At 46.2% G+C, this 18,285-nt stretch overlaps 2 protein-coding genes across 6 annotated transcripts in view; one reads left to right on the plus strand and one right to left on the minus strand.

The window, feature by feature from the left end:
* Positions 1–7,132: 7,132 nt before the first annotated feature.
* Positions 7,133–11,278, minus strand: GTF3C4 (general transcription factor IIIC subunit 4). Its single transcript, XM_068211735.1, has 3 exons — positions 11,051–11,278; positions 8,329–10,149; positions 7,133–7,267 (listed from the first exon to the last, which is right to left on the minus strand). Exons 1-3 carry the CDS (start codon positions 11,276–11,278, stop codon positions 7,133–7,135), a joined length of 2,184 nt encoding a protein of 727 aa, XP_068067836.1.
* Positions 11,271–18,285, plus strand: part of DDX31 (DEAD-box helicase 31) — a 43,881-nt gene continuing 36,866 nt past the window's right edge. For all 5 annotated transcript variants that reach the window (XR_011005599.1, XR_011005600.1, XM_068211178.1 and 2 more), the window contains exons 1-10: positions 11,271–11,897; positions 12,530–12,789; positions 12,974–13,049; positions 13,429–13,472; positions 13,838–13,908; positions 14,188–14,252; positions 15,036–15,080; positions 16,329–16,370; positions 17,144–17,208; positions 18,017–18,136. Coding sequence is in view for 3 of the 5 variants with exons in the window: in XM_068211178.1 (XP_068067279.1) it covers positions 11,277–11,897; positions 12,530–12,789; positions 12,974–13,049; positions 13,429–13,472; positions 13,838–13,908; positions 14,188–14,252; positions 15,036–15,080; positions 16,329–16,370; positions 17,144–17,208; positions 18,017–18,136 (1,409 nt within the window). In the remaining 2 variants the exon portion in view is untranslated. The remainder of the gene's footprint in view (positions 11,898–12,529; positions 12,790–12,973; positions 13,050–13,428; positions 13,473–13,837; positions 13,909–14,187; positions 14,253–15,035; positions 15,081–16,328; positions 16,371–17,143; positions 17,209–18,016; positions 18,137–18,285) is intronic.

Here is an 18,285-nt window from a genome sequence, read left to right on the forward strand (position 1 = left end):
TTGGGTTTAGGTGACTCCTCTTGTCCTGTTGCTGTCAATAGATTTGGGTCTTTGTTCTTGTCTTTGGCTCTGTGTGTCTAAATCTATATGGAGAAATGAAAAATGTACAGGCCAAATTTCCTTCTTGCTCCTGTAGTGTAACTTCAGGTGGAAAGACCCTGGTTGTCCAGGTGGTGATGGGGATATTGTGTTATTTTGTGAGAATTTAAAGTCAGAATTTTCAATACTTTTGGGAGGGGAGGGTTGTTGATGGATGGGAATTGGACTTTCTAGCCTCGAGGGCAGCTCTGAAAGTCTCAGAATAAATATCTTTGAATCCTAAGAAAGCCAGATCCAAGCAATCTGAGTCCCTGGTGCTTCTTGAGCTGAGAAATTCCAGCCTGTAGCACCAGGCTGAGGCAGAGGCTGCTCCCAGGCACAGGGGCCAGCCACAAACCCTTGTGTTCAGCTGGGCAAGGACATCTTTAACAGCCCTACCTGTTACAAATGTGCTGGTTGGTGACTGCTTGGGCAGCTGGGTTTTCTGCCATTGCTATGAAGATGTGTTGCAGCATTCATGCATAATTGGGAGCCCTTCTATTAATAATACATGGGAAGCTCATCTTGCTAATATCACCTTCATCTGAGCGTTCCTACTAAATATTTTGATAGATGAAATGGGTAGAGAATGTATTTAAATACTGTTTGTACTGCAGCTAGGGTACAAAAGGGACAGTGCATCTTTAATTAGACAGGTACATCTGCTTAATTAATTTAGCTGTAAAGCCCTTTTTCCTCTTCATTCTTTCATCTATATGCGGATGCTATATTAGTTCCGCTCCGCTGGTTCCATAGAAACTGAGAAAAAGAGCTCAGTCTCATTGAGATGCACTTGGCATGTCTGGGTAGGAGTCTCAGGTCAGTGGTCAACCCCCAAGGGTTTGCAGCAGGCCTGAAGTGCAGAACGTCAGGGTTAGCAGAACATGCTAATACTCATGTAGAACTCTCCCTCAGAAACAACTAAAACAATTGACATTCATTTAATTACTGTAAACGAAACAGCCCCTGCATGACTTTGCATAGTAAAGCCTGTTAATACCAAAAAGGTTCAGTGGGTGGAAGGAGGAATTAGGCTTTTATAATTGGAATGCAACACTTGAAAACCAATTTGGTAACTAGGCGTGATTTTATTAGCATCTTATTCTGGCAAAACAAATGTTGAGCAATGAGAAAAACAAGGTGAAGAGGAGGTGGTAGGAACACAGCAGGGATCAGACATTACTGATTGTACAACTTTGCCCAGGTCTGGAAGGGACATCTTCCATCACTCTGCTTCCCTGAGACACTTTGGAGAGGGCTGCCTGGAGCTTGTGCTGTACCCTATACGTCATGCTGTTAATTGTGTAGTTTAGCAACAAGGTCAGTTTGTCCAACTGTTCCACAAAGTTTGGGGTCCACCAGCTCCAGACACCAGATCCTTCAGTGTTGGAAGGGCACCTGAACACCCCCAGGCAGGAGATCCCCTCCTCCAGCAGCACCTCTGCAGGGACTCCCTGTAGCTCTCCAAGGATTTCCCTGCTCTCACCTTTCCCTGTGAGGCTTGGATGCTGCTCAGGGAATGGAGTTCACCCCAACCTGCTCTGTGGTGAGGGCTCTGAGGAGCTGGAATGGCTCATCCTCCTCTTCTCTCCCAAGGAATATTTATTGTCTTTATGTATGCACTGACAACCATAGTATTTCCTCTCTAGAAATACACAATAGGATTAAGAGGATGAGGAAGCACCAAAGGAAAGGGTGACTGAATGATGAAGTCCCAGAGCCACAAGTGAATTGAGGTAAAAGGCAGCAATGAGGTCCCTCACCCACCAATCCCAGAGCAGGGGGTGTAATTTGGAGACACAAGACTGAGTCCTTGTGACCCCAAACTTCCTCCTTAGTTCCAAGAATGGCATCTAGCACCAAGGCACTAAGACACTGTACAGTCCAGAGCTGTTCCATTTATCCATCCAACTTGGATTAGCCAAGGAGGATGATTTCTTCATCCCAGTGGAGGAGGGATTAACTCCCAGTGTGATACCAGCGTAACCAGCAAATCTTAAATGCTGTCAGAAGCCCCTCATCAAGGAAAATGACACCTTAGCTCTGGACAAACAGGATCTCTGCCTGTTAATTCTCAGCTGCAAGTATCATAATCCTTAAAAAAAAAAAAAGAGCATTAGGAACCCTCAGTCTCTGCTGGAATGTTGCTCTCCCTCTGGAGATGAGCGTCCTTGACCAGCCAGAGTGCTCACCACCAGTGAAGCAGTTGACATCTTCCAAGTATTCACTTGTTTGAAGTATCCTGCAAAACTTGGGACAAAAACTTATGGAGATAAACTCCAATTCTGTGGAATTTGTTCTTTGAACAGTTCAGTTGGTGTCTCAAAACAGACTGGGCCTTGATAGATGTGTTATTTTGAGGAGGCAACTCTGATAATGGCAAAATAACACAAGGGTCTGGCAGCAGATGTTCAGTCCTTGCCTGTGAGGTGACAGCAAGGTTTGATCAGGACAAGAGCAGGACCAACCCCTGTGTGCCCAGAACTGCCCCTCACAAGTCTGAGGCATAAAAAGATTCCTGGAGCAGCCTCAGCACTCGCTGGGCAGCCAAACCCACTCAGGTCAGCACCAGGGGTTAAATGTTACTGAGTGAGGTGGGCTCTGCTATTCTGGCTAAAAATGCACTTAGGGACAAGTGCTGGTTTACACAAAAATGAAATCCCAATTCCTCTGTACCCGTTGTGAACAGGTCAGGGTGAAGAGTGAAAGCTTTCTGCTAAAGGATCTCCACTGGCAGACAAAGACAATATTGTTGGCTTTAAAAATCCATTTTCCCAGAAGTCTGAAAGCAGGTTAAATAAACTGGCAATGGCAGACTATCTAGTGCCTTGAAAGACAATGAAAATAAACATTAATGCTGCAATGTTAATGTGAGGTGTGCTAGACCTTCTCCATGGTAAAGCATTAAAACTCAGTCCAGGGAAATTCAAGAGAACTGCCAGAAATGGTCAGCAACAACCAGTCTAATCTGTCATCATGTGAACCTTTGGGTCAGCCAGACTTTAACATTTCAGTAGATCAAGATGTTTTTATGGTGTCTAAGCCACAGCCAAAGAAATGTTCTTTGACTTTTTCTGAAAGCACTGGGACAGAGTTCTGCAGGGCCCCCTCCCCTTCTCCACAGGCAGGAGAATTTCTAAACTGGAACATTTACTGATGAGCTATCACAGCTGCCAGGGCAAGGACTTGCAGCTTCCATTTAAAATGCCTTCTCAACCACCACGAATAAACCTCTACTGAGCTGATATGAAAAGGGATGTTCTGTTCCCCCAAGCTCCACCAGCACTGGGAAGTTTTGTCCCAGGTACCAGAGCTGGCCCCAAACTCCACACACCTTGGGTATCGAGGTTACTCCTTGTTTTACTGGATACCAACACGAGCTACATTTCCCTTCTCTGCAGACACACTGAAGTAATTTCAATTTTCAATGCACAGCAATAAAAAACTAAATGTTTCTTTAATACAATTATGGTATCACTTCCAAGGATATTTACAAACAAGACTAATTATTTTACAGATGAATGTGCTTCTGCTGTTTCTAGGCTACTACAGTACTGTTCTTCTCAGTCAGTGCATGATCATGCTTAATGCATGAGACACTGAGCAGAAGGACAGCTGACTTCTTTAATGTTTGCTGAAAAAAAATTTGCTCCTATTAAAGGTGAAGGAACATTAACAAAAGATGCATAGTCATTGAATCGAGGAAACAAGCACCAATCACACATGCACTGGTGGGAGACTGATACTGTCAGCACAATTCCATGATTTCTCAACAGCTGTAGAGCACTTCCCACACAGTGGAAGTGTCAGGAATCACAGACAGGGCGACACCTCTGCGATTGGTACTCTGCAGAATGGAAATACACAAACTCAGGATTATTTGACAGCATGGGTTGAAGTTAACAAGACAAACTGTACCAAGTAACCACACACATTTGGGAGGTATTATTCCTTTAACACTGCATAGGAGGTTGAAAAGGATTCTGCTCTCTGTAAAAACAGATGGCAAAAAAAGATGTTTTTTCTGATAGGACAATTAGAAGGCAAAATAAACTTCTGGACTCAGCAACTTGAGATGGAGAGGGGCTTTCTACAAGAACCTGGAGTGACAGGGTAAAGGGGAACGGCTTCAAAAGGGTTAGATGGGGTATTAGAAACAAATCCTTCCTTGTGAGATTGGGGAGGCCCTGGCACAGAGGGCCCAGAGCAGCTGTGGCAGCCCCTGGATCCCTGGAAGTGTCCAAGGCCAGGCTGGACAGGGCTTGGAGCAGCCTGGGCTAGTGGAAGGCGTCCCTGCCCATGGCAGGGCTGGAATGAGATGAGCTTTATGGTCCCTTCCAACCCAAACCTTTCTGGGACAGACAAAGAGCTTCACCAGCCTCCTTGGCCCTAGCCAGAGCCTGTCAGCCATGGTGGGGTTGGGTTTGGGGTGTTCTGTTTGTTTGGGGTTTTCTACTGAGCTATTATGAAAGGAAAAACTGTCAGCTGGGAGTGATTATTTGTGTGTCAGATTTGTGTAAAACTCAACTGCTGTATGAGGGAGACTCTCAACTTAATTGACAGTAGTGTTAATTGGTAATGCTTTTGGTAACTGAGTTTCTCTGGAAAAGAGGAATCCTCTTGGTAGAGGGTTAAGTGAAACCAAAAGCAAATACATTGGCAAGAGCTGGGAAGGAGTTAGTTCAGAAAAAGAAAGCGGGGCAAGAGACTTAAGAGCATTGGAAATTTTATATATAGGTATATATATTAGTGTTTAAGCTAATTGCTATTAGTTTAATAATTATTATTATATTTTAAAATTATCCTTACTGATCCCAGGCAGGCAAAATCACCCTTCTGACTGAAACACTGTTACATTTCTGAGGCAGTTACTCTTCTAGGCTTTCAGTGAAATTCATGTAATGGCCAAATTCTCTCATATGGCTGTAACTGGCATCTGCCTCTCTGGGCAAGACACTGGAACCAGGGATTATTTGGAGAGTTCCATGTTCTACAGCAAATGTCAGGGTGGTTAAAAAGCAAAGGAGAGCACTGCAAGCTGGAGCCTTCTCTACCCACCAAGACCATTCAAGAGGCAGCTCTGCTGTTCAAGTTGGGAATTGACACCGCTGTCAGGCACAAAGGACAATTCCCACTGTGCTCAACCCTCCAGTTCCTTGTCAGTGTCCAGCTGCTGAGGCTTCCTTGGGTGCATTTCCAAACACCTTTAAACTGGCTCTTCCAGGTGTATTCCTGTTTCTGGAGCATGGAATGGGCTCTGGATTTCAGGAGTTTGTAGAACCTGTGATGTTCTATGTACAGGGCTGTGGACAAGGTGTTCTCCCTTCAGCAGAGTCTGTGTTCCTGTCTCTGTATCCTCCCAGGCTGAAGGGAGCTTATGCAGTAGAGAAAATACTTTCAGTCTTGACACAGCTTTTCTCTAGAACACAGGAGAATCACAGAAGGTGCAAGGTCCCTGCAATAACCTCTTGATCCATTCAGGATCTGCAAATAAGAAAACAAGTTGTTTAAAGCTGGAGGTAGATATGAACAGAGGAATGACACCTGAGATGCACAAACTCAACAGGAATCCTGGACAGTTTGGATCTGTTCACATGCAGGAGTGACTGAGAATTCAGTGAAATCCAACTCTGTTTCTGCCCTGAAATTTCAAGTAATGCCAATTTAAATTCCACCTCAGCAGGGGACAAAATTAAGTGAAACACTCCATGCTTTATCCTTACATGTTCATAGCTATATAGGAAAAAAATGTAAAGGATCACCATGGCCCAACTGCAGTGTTCTCATTTTCTAAACTGAAATTAGATCCCTCACATAACATAGTCCTTGGTTCCTGTTCCTTTATCCCTCTTGCAGAACTGGATGCTGATATATTCAACTTGAATATCAAACTAACTGCCGGAGCGTTCCAGCACAGATTGTGTTTACCCAAATTTCATTAAAATGTGGGATTTATACCTCAATTTCTGCAGTTACTAATTTGTAATTAACACATCACTAATGCCAGGACACTGTGAAATGCAGAGCTTCACATGGGAGCTGCCTAAAAGAGTAAAGTCAGTGAAACTAATTCAAGCCAATTTGTAGATAAAAGTTAAAAAGCCCCAATCCTGGAACATTTTACCTTCTGGGGTTGGGTGCCGTGCAATGCTGTCATGAAGCAAACACCTCCTGTACACCAAACTCTGGCAGGACTGGTAGGTTAGAAAGCACCTGTGAAAGGACAAGCAGCTTTATCAGGAGGTTTGGGGTTTATTGTTTTATGACATGCTCCTGTGCCCTGGGTTCTCTTCACAATTTGCTTTCTGAGAGTAAAGGCAGTAATGAACCACATTAAATATGAAAATTAGTAATTTATTAATTCAGGTAAACTTCCCAAGTGTACCAAATTGCATATGGACACAAAAATGAAAGGTCAAAAATCAATATATCATTGACAAAAAATTCTAGCATACAGTAGAGGAGTTGAAAATCTTGAGGCCCTATTGCACAGGGAAGAACCAGGGTGTCATTAAGGCCACAACTATTTACCCAAACTAGCACACAAAACCTGTTAGGCACAGCTTTTCTCTGTGACAAACTAGTGACCTGCCACAGCTCCAGGGACAATCTCCATGTACCTGCCACATTGGTACAGGAAGATTTAATTTTTTAAATGTTCCAGAGTTCGTCTGACTTCTCAATGTGCCTGTTCTCAATCATTTCTTGTTAAACTCCTTTTGTTTTCAAATGCTGAAAGAGCTTGAACAAACCCTCCTTCAAGTGGTGTTCCAAAGGATGCCTTGTCCTCGATTTTCCTTTGCCTGCTTTCTTCCTGACCCCTTATTTCCCTCAAAAAAGATGCTCAAAAGCATTTTATTCTAAAAACATTGTCCTGCTAAGAGAACCAAATCCAACCTCCAGTGCCCTAGCTCTTATGGAAGAAGACAGAAAAAACTGCAGCATGGATAAGATGCTTCATGCCTTTTCACTCCAGTGCTAACAAGTGGTTTAGTGGGCTCCTGAAGTACGTTGGAATTATCCAGAGGGGACAAGCTCTGGATGACTGAGCCCGTTACCTGAGCCAAATGTGGCCGTTGGAGCAGACGGCCTGTTTGCGGTCGGTGAAGGGCAGGATCTCCTTGCACAAACTGCAGTGCTCGGGGAAGGTCTGCTTGTTCATCTTCTTCAGGATGTGCCCAATCAGCACCTGGAACACACAGGAGGCACTCGGTGACACAGCCCAGGGTGGGAACACCTCACTGTGATTTCAGAGTGACACAGAATAAGCTGAATCCCAAAAATCGAAGAAGTACAATGTATCAGTCAGTATTCATTTATTCTCCTTTTGTTCTAAAGATTTCTGTCCCACACTAAAGGGATACAGACCTTAAAAATAGTAATTCCTTGCAAATTTTAAAAGTGCTGAAAGAACTGATATCACACCACTGACAATAACAACAATGCTTTCCCCTCATGCCTATCACAGAGGATGTGCTAAAAAAAATTCCTGTTCAGAAATTACCTGGATGTCTTCAGCAGTCATCTGGGAGTACAACATTTATAGCAGAACATTTATGTGATCAAATTTGTCTGTGACATTTCAATAAACCACATCCCGGGGACCTTTAAAGTGTGACAGCAAACCGAAGAGATAAAATACCATTTAGAAGTTGCTTTTCATCACTATAAAAAAGAAACAAGATTCTTCTAAGATAAGAAAAGCAACCTCTCAAACTTTCAATTCATAGTAACTGGATGCCAGAACAACGCAGCAGTTGTGCCAGAGCACTTTCCTAGTGAGTTACTGATGGCCACGCTTGGCTGTGATGCCAGCAGGGAGAACACCACACTACACCAGCTCTTAACATTAAAACCAGAGTGTGATTGACTAGAGGAAATACATCTGAAGTTGACTTGTGTAAAGATGATGGATTAAATAAACTCAGTAATGAAAACAAACGTCCCTCAATCAGTTCATGTTCTAAACCCACTGAAAGCACCACTATAACCCCAGTCCTCTCCCCTGTTCTGCAAAAACTCGGGCATCTTTATTCTTTATTGTACCTGATCCAAATTTCAACATCTGTATTTACATTCCCTCCTATTTCACAATATCAAGAAAGGACAATTTAAGCTGAATGCTCTACAGAATCTGACTGGCAAGGATGACATGACCACAGCTCTCTTTCCCAGCCCAGCTGTATTTTCAGGAGGGGGGACAAGGAAGTGACAGTGACACAGAATCCCCCGAGCAGAGGTGCCACTTACTCGTGCTGTTCTGTCATCGTAGCCGTCGTCGGACATTAAGAAGTCGCAGACTCCTCTGGTGGGAATGCTGGTGTTCTCTGTAATCCACGTGTGCAGGTAAACTTCTCCCAACACCCGTTTCATGTGTTCTCGTGTCAAGTGCATTTCTACAGCCTCAATCTGTGCCTGTATTTCAAGAAGCTTTTCTACCATTGGCTCACGGCCTCCAGTGTCACTTGACTGATGGAGAGAATCCTCTGCAGTGTCATCAATGTCCACACTTTTGCCTGTGTCCCTCAGGCTCTGCTTGCTGGCTTGTTTCGAAGTTCCTTCCTCTTGATCATCTTCAGTGCTGCCCATCCCAGGGGAATCTGATATCAAGATTTTGGCATCCTCGTGTGAAGGTCTCCACGTGACCTCTGAGGGGGCTTTCTGCATCGACTGGTACAAAATCCTCAAGAGAAACAACTTAAACCTCCAGAAGTAAGTGGAACCACAGCTCTCTATCTTTTTATCCAGTGCTTCCTGTAAGAACTGAGGAATGTGCTTATCCTTCAAGATTTTCCAGCGTACAAGATCCGTCAAGTCCACTTGCCGGAAAAGGTTCTGAACAGAAGATTCCAAGAGCTGTGCAGCTGCCTCCTCAAAAGTCTTGAGGGTGACAAACTGAACTTGGTAGTTTTTGTTGACCGGGTGCAGCCCGTTGGCCATGCCCTCGGTGGTGATGACCGCCAGGTACGCCCCGCACGGGCTGACGGCGATTCCGTGAGTCCTGACACAGCCAAACACCTCCGAGAGCTTTAGCAGCTGGTGCTCAAACTTTAAAGCAACGTCTGTGAATATGGGGATGAGCTGCCTGACCTTGCCATCGCTGGAGCAGGTGTACACCGTGCCGTTCTGCTTGTCCGCAGTCATGGAGACAATGGGCAAGGAGTGGAGCCCCGTCACGTGGGAATTGTGGACGTTCAGCCCCGCTTTGGATATCAGCAGGAGGCACCAGAACACGTAAGGGCCTCTCGCAGCCACCACCAGGCTGCAGCTGCATTTCTGGTAGGGGTGGTAGAGAGGGATGCATTTGATGCTGTGCACGGGCAGCTGGTCCATCTCGTGCCACAAGACCACGGGCTGTCTCAGCGTGAAGTAGCCTTTGACCGCCTTGAGGTTGACAGGGATGATCTTCACCGGCCCGTAGGCGCTCCCCACGATCAGCCCACTCATCTTCCGGTTGCTGTGCTCGTACTCCCACCACGACAACACGCTGGGGGAGCTTATTCCCGACTCGATGGTATTGCAGGAAGTGATGGATTCCTTGCCCAGAAAGGGCAGCTGGAACTGCCACACGGCGATGTTCCCGTTCTCGAAGAGCACGGCCAGGAGCACGCTGCCCACGTCCCGGCACTCGTTGTTGTGCTTGACCTGCTGGGTGGTGCAGATGCCCGACCACTCCATGCGCACCGGGGCCTGCATGCTGTGCCGCCGCTGGAACTCCGGGAAGTCTCCCAGCTCCCCGCAGGGAGTGTCGGCCTTACACAGTTTGTAACTGGCCTCGAACAGGCGCTCGCCGTAGAGCTCGGTCAGGTCCACCAGCTGCACCCACTGCAGCCGGTTGAGGTTGGCGTGGATGGTCAGGCGGTTGTCCATGGTCAGGGCTGCCAGCAGGCACCTCCCGTTGGCGTCACAGCCCAGAGGGGACCAGCTGGAATACTTGAAGCCCCGCATGGGTGTCAGGGACTTCCCCTCGGGATTGAACACTCGGTCCAGCATAAACGTCTGGCTGACGGTGGGATCCACCGAGCTGGCGAATTTTTCCTTACACTCGGCCACCTCCTTCTTTGGGCCAACCTAAAATAGAACAAAAAGAACCTTTAAAGCAATTGTACAGCTGGTTTTTTCAGGAAGACTTTCCTGGAATTAATTCCCTCTTCAAACAGAGCATCCCCAATCACAACCAACACTACACTGGTTAATTGATGTCACTCCTAAAGACTTCAGCTTCATTAATGCCCTGAATTTGCATAGTTTTGACTCTCAGCTACTGAGTTTTTGTCTGCTAAATCAAAGAGCCTGTTTTCATACTTTTGTTCTTTTAAAGATACCTGGCATAATATGTAAACACTCAGTATCTCAACTCCATTCCATATTCTCAGCATTGTTATGGAAAATAAAATCAGATTCACAACAAGAAAAGTATTATTTAATAAGATATTTAACCACGTCTGCCATCTTCATAAAAAGTCAGATGTTCCCCTGAAGGCCAGAGAAATCCCTGCTACAAAAATCCTTCAGCTTAGGTAGCAAAACAAAGGAAGATTCCTACTTAAAATTGCATTGAAATAACTGTACTGGAGCTCAAGTGATTCTCAGAAAAACTGCAGAACTTCAGAATCCCTGGACATCACTGGGATACGGTTTTCTCTCTCCTGTACTTTTAAAATGAGAGCCTGCAGCAAGTTCTGGGCAGGACAGGGGCAGCTCCCCAGGAGGAGGATCAGAATCCTGGGATGGGTCAGGCTGGAAGGGACCACAGTGGGGGAGACTGGACTCCAGAGGCTGCAGTGCAAATCTGTGGATTCTGCACAGAAAAGTCCTTCTCGTGTTCGGGTAGAGCTCTGTGTCTTTCAGTTTATGCTCATTTTTATTGTCTTACTGCTTGGCATCATCGTGAAAAAACACAGAATCATTAAAGTTGGAAAAGCCTCTGAGATCATCGAGTCCGGCCGGTGACCGAACCCCGCCTTGTCACCCAGCCCAGAGCCCCGAGTGCCACGTCCAGTCGTTCCTTGAACACCTCCGAGGCCGGTGGCTCCACCACCTCCCCGTGCAGCCCATCCCGAAGTCTGATCACCCTTCCTGTGAGGAAATTCCTCCCGAAATCCAAGCAGAACCTCCCCCGGCTCCCTCTTCTCGCCACCTCCCCCTTTAGGCATTCACACACGTTGACGAGGCCGTGCCAGGCGCTCACCTTGAGCATGCAGGCGGCGCCGGGCGCGGGCACGGCGGTGCGGTGGATGACCATGTCCTGCCCGCCGCTGTGCACGTCGCTGAGCTGCTCCAGCACGGCGATGCTGCGGGCCGTGCTCACCGACACCCGGTGGTCCTCGGACCACGCCAGCGGCTCCAGCCCGCTGGCGCCGTGCTGCAGCCGCACCGCCGGCTCTCGCCGCACCGCCGTGAGCCGGAACCCGACGCTCGCCGCCGCCGCCGCCGCCTCGTCCGCGACCGCCTCGAGCCCCAGCGGCGGCTCCTCCCGCCCCGCCGCCGCCGCCGCCGCCATGTTACCGCCGCCTCACGGGCCGCGCGCACGCGCCGCTGCCGAAGCCCCCGGCGGGCCCGGCCGGGGCTGCCCCGCCGCCGCCTGCGCGCCCCGCGGGCCCGGGAGCGCGGGTTGCGGGACGGGAAGAGCCCTCACGGAGCCCCCGCAGCGCCGCGGGGTGGGCGGGGAGCCGGGCGGGCTCCGCTCTCGGCGGGAGGCTCCGCACTCGCCGCCGCGCCGCTCTCCCGGGCCGGGCCGGGCGGGAGGCGGCCCCGGGGCCCTGCGGAGGAGCAGGCGGGACATGGCGGCGGGCGTGGGGGTGCGCGGCCTCGGCAGGGTACGAGCGGAGGGGAGGAGAGGGGAGGAGAGGGGAGGAGTGTGGGGTCTGCGGGACACGGGACCCTGCGGGACCCTGCGGGACCGGGACCGGGCGGGGAGGCAGCGTCCGACGAGTTGTTAAATGGAGCTTTTGGCTTCTCCCCCGCCCGAGCCGGGCCTGATCCTGCCCCGGGGCTCGCAGGTGGCTCCCCGGGCGGCGGTCGGGCAGATCCGGCTCCTCCGAGCGCCCGGAGCGGGCGGGCTGCGGGCAGACGGCGCTGCCCTGGCTCACCGCGTTCCTGGGACGGGCTGTGGGCGATGCTCTCCCAGCCCTCTGCTTCGTCTGCGGAGGCTTTAAAATGCTCTTGAGAGAGATTTTTAAGGCACGTTCTGCCCAGTCACTTGGGAAGTTGAATGAAATGCTCTGGGGATGAGCATTAGGTATGGCTTCAGATTGCTCTTGGCATTCCAGCGGTGTCAGAGTCTCGGGCGCGGTGGTGGATCTCTTGGAGTAGGAGTTGTGTAGCTGCAGAAACCGACTTTGATTTCTTTAGTTATGGAGTGGGGAATTCCAAAAATAAGGCTCTGCTGTGGGCTGATGTTTGTGTGTTAAGTCCCAGTCACTGCTGACCGGTTTGTTTCACTTCAAAGCAATCTGGTGCTCTGAAAAGGAAGCTCCAGCCACCACATGGAAACCCACCCGTGAAACGCAAACGTAAATTATCCATAAACACCTTCAGGAAAGGTGCCATTGCCACGGAGGCTGACAGGAGGGAGGAGGGAAGCTCATCACAAAAAACTGTTCCCAAGAAGCAGCTGACTGACAAACAGAATGAAAGCCAGAAGAGCAAACCTTTCATCAAGACATCCAGCCTGTTTAAAAACAACCCAGACATTCCAGAAATTCACAGGTATTTTAGATAAATGGGAAGGAAAAAACCTCTTGCAATGCCTCAAAATTCAGTGTCTTGAATTCTTGCCCTTGCTTGGCAGAGCAGTTGCTTGGTAGGTGAAGTTTCATTGCTGATTATGTAGAATGCTGCTGTATAATTTTTAACCCTACTACGCGGTTTGTTTTTGTTTCCCCTAACTCAGAAAAGAAGTGCAGCAGTTGCAAGAAAGTGTTTTCACAACAGATTCCTTCAGCCAGCTGGACCTCCACCCACATCTGGTGAGTGGCAGGAGGGCTGCATGCCTCAAAACCATGGGGGTTTGGGTGGGGGGCAGGTCAGAGAGCCTTTATTCCTGGTGGCCTGGATGCTTCACCTGATTTTGTCACTCAGGGTGCTGGCCCATGTCCTGACCTGTCCCCAGACAAAACCCAGCCCTCTTCACTGTTTGCAGCTGTAGTACTAAAAAACCACAGAAAACCAGCAGTGGTGTAATTCTGATTAACGGAGAAGTATTTTGAGGACATGGAAGCTTTGTGGACCAGTTATGCATGGAATAAATGTCAGTCTTCTGGGTTTTGTTCTGTCTTAGCAGTAGGAGAAGTAACAAAAGGAACAGTTCGACAATGAAAGCTTTATTTCTCTTTATTATCTCTCTAGGTCTCCACAATAAACACTGTCCTAAACATATGTAGCATGACCAGGTAAGCAAATCAATATCATAACTTTGCAGTTTGCCCCTAAAAGCCAATCACCTGTGATTATTTCATTATATTTAAAGGGTTTATGAAGACCACAGTATCACTGTCCTATTTGCTATTGGGTTTGTAGGGACTCCTACCTTCTAGTTTGGTACTTGAATTATAAACCCATCTGGATTGAATTTATCACATCTGATGCCTATGCAGTGGCTTTGCTTAGAAATCACCTCAGCTGATGTAGCTGCACAGCAGAGATGAGCATGGGGAATTTGGAGTAAAGAATTTTGAGACAGTCACTGCGTGTTAAAATCTTGGAATTCCATCCTGTGTTGCATCTGCATTTCCTGCCCTGCTTTGTTTGTCACCAGCGTTCAGAAGCAAACGATTCCTGTGCTCCTGCAAGGCAGAGATGCCCTGGTGAGATCTCAGACTGGTTCAGGTCAGTGTTGCACTGTCTCTGTCCTTCCTTAGGATGTGTTAACTGCATTTATTTAGGTAGATCTTTGTGGGATGCCACCACCTCTCTTTTCTAATTGACCCTTTATTGACTTGCCAGTTAATATTCTATTCTGGAAACTTACTACTTAATAGAAACTTTTCCAGACTCTGACTGCAGTTTAAGAATGGTGGGACAAATGGTGTTTTGGTTTGATGGAGTGTTGTAATTGCCACATATATTTTTTTAATGGAAAGTTTTATTTTTCTCCCTTTCAAAAAGGTAAAACTCTTGCCTATGGGATTCCACTTGTGCAGTCTTTGCAAGGAATGGAATCCAAAATACAGGTAGGTCCAACAGCACTAAAAAATTGCTTCTGATACTAAGATTAATAAAAATAAATTCCAGCTCCTGTAGTCCTTACTGTCTCTTTTTCATACAAGCAATCCACGTTCCCCTTTATTTGTACATGTGACAGATGGGATTTTCCAGTTCTGTTGAGGTGTGGATGGGACAAGATCAATGTTAGCCATTCCCCATTGCTCCATGCTGCAGGATAAATTGGAAATGGGCTAAATTATCAGGTGTGGAGAAGGTAGAGAGCAGAAGAAATGGTCTGGAAGCTGGGAGAACTGAAAACAAAGGTTACTGCCATGTCTTTAGGTAACCTTTGGCATGGAGTGGGATTGGGTAATGCTCCCACTTTGGATCATACACCAGAAAATGCTGCTGCAGATCTTGTGCATTTTATGGAAAGAGATATCCCAATTGAAGGGTTGAAGCATTTCCAGCCCATCCTAGATTGTCACTCCTACCTAGAGATTGTTGCTGTGCATCAAGCAGGAGAGCATCCCTGCAGCTCAGGAACACAGCAGTGAAACAACATGTGTGTAATAAAACGTTGGCTTTGACTGTGAGCAGATTTCCCAGCAGGGAGAAGAAATCAGTGTAGGATTGACACGTGAAAAACTTGATTTTTTAAAAGCTGTGGGGCAGAAATGCCCTAAAATGTCATGTACAAACGTGCATAGAAGCCCTTCAGAGCCCTCTGTGCTGGCTGAGAGCAGGGAGGTGTGGAAGGGCTCTGCTCAGTGCTGCCTTCCCTCAGAGCCCTGCTCTTGTGTTTGCAGCGCAGTGATGGCCCCTACGCGCTCGTGCTCGTCCCAACCAGGGAGGTAGGTGGCTTTTCCTTTCTCAATCTTTCTGAACACTGATTTTTGGGGTGTAGGTGTGGGTCCACCAGAGTTCCCCACATCAGGAAACCCTGTCAGTCCTTTTGCTCAGATCTTGCCCTCGCAAAAAGTGTTGTCATTTTTGTTCAGTGCCAAGCAGAGTAAGAAAGGAGTTTCTCATTTCGCCTGCAGTTGGAAATCTTTGTGGAGGCTGCAGAACTTCTCTGGCTCAGTGCAGGCCTCATGCCTCGCTCCTACAGGGGGAATGAGTAAAACCAATGAATTCAGCTTTGCAAATGTGTAGCTTTATGCAAGTGTTTTGTTTTTAAAGCTATTTGTTCAAATCTGTAAGTGAATGCTGAAGCTGAGGCCTCCAAGAGTTGGTTCCTCCACTGAGCTCTTCTATTTAATTTATATTATTTGCAACTGCAAAGGCAGTGTCAGAAAAGGTTATCAACCTTTTTTCATTTTTGTTCGTTATGTCAAGTGATAATAACTTCCATGTGGAGAATTGATTGCAGGTATCTCATTTAGGGTCCAATATTTTATGCAGCCTGCAGTGCAATATCTACTCTGTTACCTGAAAGGAGAAGGCTCTGAAGCTATTTAAATTTTTACAGCAACAACTTACTGTCTCTTTAGAATGCCATGTGAATACTAAGCATGGAGGAAACTGTGTGTAAGCTCATTTAAAGGGCTGCCATTGAGAGTACTTAGGAAGATAATTTGTGATTACAATTGATATTACTTTGTCACGGAAGCAATAGCCTTCCTTGAGGAAAGAAATGCAAAAATATCCAGTGGCACCATCACTCCATGGGTCAGGTGAGGAGCAGTGAGGGCTGCCAGAAGAGAATTGACCTATGTGTTTCCTTTTCACGGTGGTTTTTCCCAGAATTTCTTTAATTTTCCCTTTTATTCTTGCTCTGGAGCAAAATCCTCTGTGTCTGTAGCTTGTTTTCTCCCCAGTGCATTCAGAGAAGCCAGCAGAAGTCTCCCTTGTCCTGAGAGCTGGCTTGTGGAGCTGAGCCAGTAGAAAGCTTTTTGAACAGGTCAAAATACAGTAAAAGAGATTGTTCAAGAGAAAAAATTAATAAGCAGCTTCTAAAAGAAAAAGTAATGATGCATTTAGAATTCTGATATGCATAACTAGATGAGTTTACAGATTTTTGAGCCGTAGGGATTTGTAATCCATCTTTTTAGTCCAGAGAGACTTTGTCAGAGCTCATTTTCTTTTGCTGATTTCCATAGCTTGCACTCCAAAGTTTTGATACAATCCAGAAACTACTTAAGGTAAGAATTCAATGCTCTGTGTTGTTCTTATTCCTGTAAGGAGCTAAACAACTTCAGTTCCTATGAATTCAGCTGGAAGTTTAAGGAAATCCAGCACCTGGCAAGATTTATGGTCCTTAAAGATAAATGTGTTTAAGTGTGTGATTTCCCTCTGGCATGTTTTAAATTATTACATGAGCAATTAAGTGATTAATTATGGCACCCTAGTTGCACATGTGCTGATAAACAAGCACAGTTGATTTTCACAGCCATTTGTTTGTAGAAATACCTTTCATTGTCTCGGGCTGAGTTATGAATGGAAACTCTCGTGGTGACAAGGACCGTTTTACTGAAACTAATACTGGACAGATGGGTTTCAGATGGGGAGCAGGACTTGGGGAACTGCTTTGCCAGCTGAATGACTAGAGAAATGAGAAGGCTTTTAAAATCATTAAATGATAGTGCTTTCCTTGTAATTGAGGCAGAGTATCTTACCATTGGGCTAGAAGGTGTTTAAATCATTTATTTATCTTATATATTTATCATATATTTCCACCCCCTCTTCATTTTTCTTTGGAATAATAGGGTACTTCCTCATTCTTTATAAGTCTTATAAATTTATAAGTCTTAAAAAGAGACTTACAAGTCTTTTTTTAGTGCTGGAGCTGTGATCACATCACATGCACGCTGCTGTCAGCCCCATCCTCTCTTTGCCAAGAAACATCATTTTTTGATTAGGCTTTGTCTTGTTATTAAGAAGAATCATTGCTTTTTTTTTACAATCTTTTCTGTAGCCATTTACCTGGATTGTGCCTGGAGTGCTAATGGGGGGAGAAAAGAGAAAATCAGAAAAAGCCAGGTAGGAAACCAACTTCTTAAATGGCATTTTGGGTCCGTCTGCTCTACAGACTCTTTATCTGCTACTCTTCTTCAGAGTGTTTTTCTTACTGGGAGGGAGGATGGTGAGCTTGGATCAAGCTGTGATCCCCTGGATCTTACCCAGGTACAGTGGCTAGGTCAGCAGGAAACATTCACTTCCCCCAGCTGAATCTATTTCTAAAATGTTGATGAGCCTTCTGAGAAGATGAGCTCTTGTGTCAGTATTTTTTTTCCCCCTCCTGACAAACACTTGTATTTGCTTACCACCAACTGTATTTGTTATGGGGGAAATTGCTTTCTGGAGAAGAGATTTCCTGGTGTTAAAAATCCCTTTCTTTCCCCTTTTCAAGAATTGAATTCTAAGCCGGTAATCCAAAATGGAATTTTCATTTCTCTCTATATAAGCATACACAAAAAGAAGTTTACTCTTGACAGTAAAACAAGTACTCAATTATAAAAGAAACCCTAGCTGGGGTGTGTTAGATTTTTTTTTAATATTATTATTATTTCTTTTCACCCTGTCCGTAGCACTGAGTGTGCTTCTAAGTATCAGAGTATCAGTGATGATCAAGGATAAATTTTAGCCGGGCAAAACAAATCAGTTTTTATCAGTGAGAAGGTGCTGTCCTTGATTTTACTGTGGCACTTTTTCCCTCTGTAGGTTCCAGTTCCTCACTCTGGGTCCTATTCCATGCTAACCTGCATAGGGTTGTTTTTCCTTCCTTCTTTTCCTTCCTTACGTCCCTTCTCTTACCTGGGTTTTATTTTTTGTTTTTAAATCTGCACAGATTACGGAAAGGGATAAATATCCTCATCTCCACTCCTGGCCGCCTGGTTGATCACATCAGGTCCACGGAATGTATTCATTTCCGTCGCACTCAGTGGCTGATTATTGATGAAGCAGACAGGTGAACTTCCCAGTGTTCAGATACGGAATATTAATACAATACCCTCTGCATCATAATTCACTAAATATTTTTTTTGAAGTATGAGAGGGTGTGATTTTAATCCATTCATGCTCAGTGGACTCAGCCAAGCACCAGATGTCTGGGATTAG

Source organism: Anomalospiza imberbis, chromosome 21 (genome assembly GCF_031753505.1).
Source record: "Anomalospiza imberbis isolate Cuckoo-Finch-1a 21T00152 chromosome 21, ASM3175350v1, whole genome shotgun sequence".
NCBI lineage: Eukaryota > Metazoa > Chordata > Aves > Passeriformes > Viduidae > Anomalospiza > Anomalospiza imberbis.